The sequence below is a fragment of the Trichoplusia ni genome, chromosome 5 (assembly GCF_003590095.1).
Source record: "Trichoplusia ni isolate ovarian cell line Hi5 chromosome 5, tn1, whole genome shotgun sequence".
In the NCBI taxonomy this organism is placed as follows: domain Eukaryota; kingdom Metazoa; phylum Arthropoda; class Insecta; order Lepidoptera; family Noctuidae; genus Trichoplusia; species Trichoplusia ni.
The window spans coordinates 18,005,892-18,011,789 of NC_039482.1; the positions used below are offsets into that span (position 1 = coordinate 18,005,892).

At 34.1% G+C, this 5,898-nt stretch overlaps 1 protein-coding gene across 1 annotated transcript; it reads right to left on the minus strand.

Moving 5' to 3' along the window:
* Positions 1-1,008: 1,008 nt before the first annotated feature.
* LOC113493821 (brachyurin-like) lies at positions 1,009-4,237 on the minus strand. Its single transcript, XM_026871847.1, has 5 exons — positions 3,990-4,237; positions 3,325-3,589; positions 2,859-2,957; positions 1,635-1,831; positions 1,009-1,201 (listed from the first exon to the last, which is right to left on the minus strand). Exons 1-5 carry the CDS (start codon positions 4,182-4,184, stop codon positions 1,097-1,099), a joined length of 861 nt encoding a protein of 286 aa, XP_026727648.1. The 5' UTR covers positions 4,185-4,237; the 3' UTR covers positions 1,009-1,096.
* Between the last annotated feature and the right edge of the window lie 1,661 nt (positions 4,238-5,898).

The window sequence follows — 5,898 nt, forward strand, 5'->3', positions numbered from 1 at the left end:
AAAATTATATCCATATACACCCCAAACATAATATAACCCTACTACTATCGCAATAAAATCAACAATAACAAAAAAAAACATTAAAAACTTCCGCAAATTCCTACCTTATTAAAATAGCTCCGTTCCAGCATTCTCAGAATCGTGTAACAATATCCTGTACTAAAATCTTCGTAAAACATTAATCTTGAACCATAAAAGATTTTCTTAGAATAAAACCTCATAATTAAGAGCAAAGATTAAAGGGAGTAACAAAAATAATTAAAAAGCTGTACAAGAGAACATACTTTTCAGACATGTTTTTATACACGAATGGCACTTTAATTAAAGTAGACCAAAGGTTGTAAATTAATTATTAATTTTATTCCTTGCATATAAATCTGTAAGAGCAAGCTTGGAGGCCTTTTTTTTTCTTTTTTGGTAAGGCGGGGGAATCCTCGTGGACACCCACTCCCTCGGGGGAGGAAATGGGTAGTGTCAGACTTTTACTGACTAAACCTGAACCGGCGTGCTACGTCATCCGCGTTTTTGTGTCGGTGTATGGCAATGCGTTGCAATCCTTCATACACAAGCTTGGAGGCCTACCACCATTTCTTGAAGTTATATTATTGTATTGTAGTTGTGGAAAAAAGACGCCGTTATACATTATGTAGCGCTGTCTCACTTCTACAAAAATATGGTGTTGCATACGATGAAGGCTGTAATTAATTCGTCACTCTCTGTCTGCGACGGTATTCGTGTAAATAATTACAGGTTTTCTCGAATAAAATGATTTATTTTCGCAAAATTCATGCATTGATACTGGGAATGCTGTTGATTGTGTTAATTAGAAATGAAAATATTCTTTCCTTTTTTCGTTATTAACCATTCAAATGCCATCGATCCTATTCATAATTAGTGATTTAGTTTCTAGGTTTTTAATACGAGCTCTTACTTGCTCTAAGTTTTCAATTAAACAACAAACTTTAATATATTATAGGTACTGTAGTTGGAAAATAAAAGAGCAATTAGTAATTTTGTAATTCGGTTTATTTTGAATTCATAAATTTGTTGGAGTATTCCGATCAGATTTTCAAGGTTGTATAAAACGTTCACATATTCACATGTGCGAGTTTATCCAAGAGAGGTATGCAGTTACTCTGGTAAAGACAGACGGAGATCCGGCTTGACATCCTCCGTCAGGACCGAAGGAAACCACACCAGCCTGTAAAGGAAAATAGTAGTAGCAACTAACTTCACTTTTTGTTTAGATTGTAATAAGTAAAATGATGAAGAGATCATGAATAATAATTATAATCGTCAAATTTTATTGATTTGACATAATAATAAAGATAGTTCGTTTGAGTTAAGAAAAAAACTAAGTGTAAATTTAAGGAATTTCGTCCTTGTTCCACATACAGAAAGACATTCGTGGATCACCAAATGCTTTTCCTATGAGGGAATCGAACCCGTGACACGTCACGTTCAGTGTGTTTGACGTGGTGACCTCAACCACTCGGCTATTTGTGTGTATTAGTTTAACTCGAACAACATAAATGTTTAAATATAACCAAAATTTATCAGCTAAGAGGTTGAACGGTTCTTCTTCTGGCAAGGGCGCAAAAGATTTTATTAAAAATATATTTTAGTCAACTTACGAGAATCCGTTGTTTGTTTCTCACAATGGTCAAAGGGCCGCCGGAGTCACCTTCGCAGGTGCCTTTTCCTCCTCTGCCGCTGGTACAAATATGGCTACCGTGGATGTTCACACTGAAACTCTTTTGACAGTCCTTGTTGCTGATGATTGGAACTGTGGTCTGATGAAGGCTGGTGGTCGTCGGGAAATGGTTTTGAGCTGAAAGAAAAGGTAATGGTTACAATTAGGCTACAGTATATTAAGAACATGTGTAGTCGGCTTTTCTACTTTTGATATACTTCCTTCTTTATTTTACGTTTATCGTATAAATAAGAATAGAAATTCAGGGATGAAAAGACCTATTTTGTATGACGCTGTAGACACATTTTAGAAAAAAAAATTCGTACCAGACTTTTCAAGTTAGTCATGGCGCAGGTTTTTTTAATATGCTACTGAACTTCTTTAAGCATTAGCTTTAAGCAAATATAATATAGGGTTATCCTTATTGAACTGTTTTATCATTGTTTTATACGATTCCTTTTTAATTAATTTGATTTTGGTTGCCATAAATAAAGGCGAACGATCATACTGTAATTTTGTAACTCGAATGTGCTAAGTTATTGGCAAAAAAATATATTTAAATGCGATGTTCCATATCTTCATCCGCCTTTCTTTCTTTGTTATAAATTCTAATATTTTGATAATAAAGCTTTGTAATCATTATTCCGCGAATTAATTTAATACAAAATACCTTGCCATGTTTAAATGATCCCGCATTTTTACTATACGAAATATTAAATTAATTGGATTGAAAATTGTGAATTTCGCTCGGAGGCGTTAATTTTCCTTTGTTTCGTCTTGTTTGGGTATATGTTCGAATCACAAAGGGTCTTGTTCGGGACCTAGCCCGTCCATTAACAAGGACGCCATTTGTTTCTAGCATGAATATGGAAATCGTGGAGGTATTAAGCGAATCGTCGGTTACCGGGGTTCTACGGTAATGACGGACATTATTTCATTTATATTTAGATTTTACTATGAGAGTAAATGAAAAAGGTTTGCTGTTATAACATGCAATGCATGTTTACAAGTGATAAGTGTTAATGTACTCGCTAAAATTTTTATTGACTACCACTTAATTCAAGGTTGGACAGCTTTTCATAAAATATGTGTCACGTAAAAATCGTTCTCTCTTGTATGAGAAATATTAATTTAGCAGCCAAAAAAATACGCAAATGTTACATACCATCAGTAATTTTCCCGTAGCCGGTGACGAGGCCACTGAGACCTTCGAAGCTTAGATTAACGTCAGCTGTTGTGGGAAGTGGAATCGCTTGGATGTTGTCTAAAAATAGAATTGTGAGGTCAAATTAAATACCAAAACTGAATTTATAAAAAAAATGTGGTAGTTGGAATATGTTTGTAACACAAGTCTCGTGTCTTGACGTGGGACTTGGAATTTACAGTTACCGCTACACAAAACAAGAGTCTTCGTTGTAGTTATGTTCTTGCGTCTTTTAAAAAGTGTTATTCTGTCCGATTGTTAGATACATATTGATTCTTATGAAAGGGTCAACTACCCCAAAGACTCTTGTTTACAATATTTTATCTCTCAGTCACAGATTTCAACCTCCGTTTCCAATTTTGAGTAGTTTCTTTTGTGGCTTTTCATCTAAATATTCTTCTAAATCTTATATCTCTATAACACTCACTATTAAAACCAACAGCCTTGATCTTAACCACAGCAATGTCATGCAATGCATTGACACTCCATGATGGATGAACGACGACACTGGAAGTGTCTTGTCTAGATCCTCCAGAAAAGATGGTCAGGGATCCAAGGACGATGGTGAAAGATGCCGCCTGACTGTGCCCATCATACCAGCAATGGGCTGCGGTAAGAACCCTGGTAGACGAAATGAGACTGCCCCCACAGATCGATGTCCAGCCAGTTGTGAGCTTGGCTATGATACCCGTCTAGATAAAGGAAATTAAATATATGTTATTAATGTTAAGTCATTATAGGGAGTATTATAAATTGACGATCAGCTATTAATTCATTGATGACACATTTGAATGACGCTGTTACTACTTATAGTTGTTCAAGAATTACATTACATTGTTGATTTCGATATATTTGATACCGTTTTTAAAATAAAGTGGTTTTGTGTATTTTATATTCAAAGCTGATTTATATAAAGTCACTATGTTATGGCTTTAGAAGCATGAAGTCTACTTTAAGGTCTTCTTCAGCTAGTGTGCACTTAAAATAGTCTTAGCCATAGTCCATATAAAAATGAACAGCAACAACGGATTTAACAATTTCTAAATACATATCGACCTTGAATTTAAACAAGATTCTAAGAAAGCGTCTTACCTGGTAAGGCACAGCATCAGCCTTGCCAACTTGAGATCCACCAACAATCCTGAAAGACTCTTCAAACCTTATCTTTGAGGCGAGGGGAACACCAACCCTCAAATGATAGCCATTAGCTGGCGAACTGAGAATGACCGCACCAAGACTATCATGGAAAATGATAAATAAACAAATGAATAATCTAAATGCCCGCATTATGTTATTGTGTCTACGTTAAACTGTAATTGGCCTGCTATCACAAAGATAGCTGTATTTGAACCGAATTGATTGATACTTATAAGAATGAGTCGAGCTATACAAGTTGGTTCGCCTTGGTTTGTTTGTGATTAAGTGTACCTCAAGAAATTATTCTGGGGCCTAAAAATTAAATTATTTTAAAGTTGATTTTTGAAAAAGAGTACTTTACTTTTGTACATTCCAAAATACTAGATAGTGTAAATTTTCTTTTCCTCTATGTTCAGTTTTAACTTCACACTTTCATGTAATTTTCATTGTTCTAACAAGGCACGTTCGTATTTTAATCTATGTTTTCAGAAGCCATGGAAATACACATAAAGCCAAAAATTTTGGCGTCACAAACCCGTGGGGTGCGCTTATATCAACGGGATTTTTAATGCAACTGACATAAATTTGACGCACAATGGTGTCATAATGTCGCTTTGTTTTAATTGTGTTTTGTTTATTCAAGATCAAATCAGCTGTATATCTTCATTCATTATCAAAAAAATCATTCAATATTTTGAATTGAGTAATATCTAATATTGCTTTCTTCAATCACTATTTTAGATTCGCTGACTGATAAACATTAATAAAAAAGATCGCCCAGCTTTCATTTTAAATAAGTAAATAAATTGACATTGTTTTAAATAAAAATAATTTTCTCATTTTTGTGTGAAATCAGACCGTATTTTGACATACAAACAAACAAAATATTTACGTTTATTATAGTTTAAAATACAGCAGTATGGATATACTATCAGATGCGATTACTTTATCGTTAACTGATCTCAAGTATCGAATAATTGATAACGACTTACCTATCAATAAAATAATTGAAAAACAAGTTTACTATGTATTTTTTATGTATAATGATAAGGCCATTTACGAACATGAAATTCAATGATAGATGTTTAATGACATAATAATATGTTGAAATTGTAACGAGTTAGGTATCCAGGCAACTAAATAATTGCGTTCTATAATGCAAAATCATTGTGGTTCTTATCGTTTTTCTATCATATGGTCGATGTATAATCTAGTGTCCGAGTTTTAGCCGTAGTATTTTTTCCAGACAGCTCGAAAATTATTTAGTCTTCCATTTTTTTTTATCAAAAGCGAAAGCTACACAAAAATTCCCTATATCAAAAGTCTGTCTCTCATATTAATTATGATAGACCAATGAATTTTTTTTATGTGTGAACCCTGGTTTTCAATACTCAATTAGTTCATTGTATGTAAATACAACCATCATTCATTGGCATTACATGCGTAAGCGTGTATCATGAATGTTTTTAATAAAATAACACAGTAATTATTTGCAAATGAATGCTTCGATATCAACTTGCTGTTTAATCGATATGACTTTGGAAAAACCTAGACGTAAAATAATAGGGAAATCCCAGGCTCCATAATATATGCAGAAGACCGTGGGTAAACGTAGATGCACGCACTGTTCCTGTCCGGAGAGAGAACAAGGACAAGACCAATACGTTTTTTGCGTGACGTCCAATCGTAATTACATCCTTGTGTAACTCAGGAGCAGCCTGGGCTGTCTTTTTCCATATTGGGCGTACTAACGACGGGGTGTTATTTAAACTGGTTACAAGGTCGAGTAGATAACAAAAAACTCTTTAATTTAAATCCAGTTATCATTTCGGGTTATTAAGGAATCAGTTCTAAGTAACTCACG

What these genes read in the sequence shown, in the direction of transcription:
- LOC113493821 (XM_026871847.1), bottom strand. Translation starts at nt 4,184, where the DNA reads ATGCGGGCATTTAGATTATTCATTTGTTTATTTATCATTTTCCATGAT. An exon ending in CTACGGGAAAATTACTGATG is followed by an intron (nt 1,832 to 2,858) that starts GTATGTAACATT and finishes CTTTTCTTTCAG; the next exon opens with CTCAAAACCATTTCCCGACG. An exon ending in GAAACAAACAACGGATTCTC is followed by an intron (nt 1,202 to 1,634) that starts GTAAGTTGACTA and finishes TTTCCTTTACAG; the next exon opens with GCTGGTGTGGTTTCCTTCGG.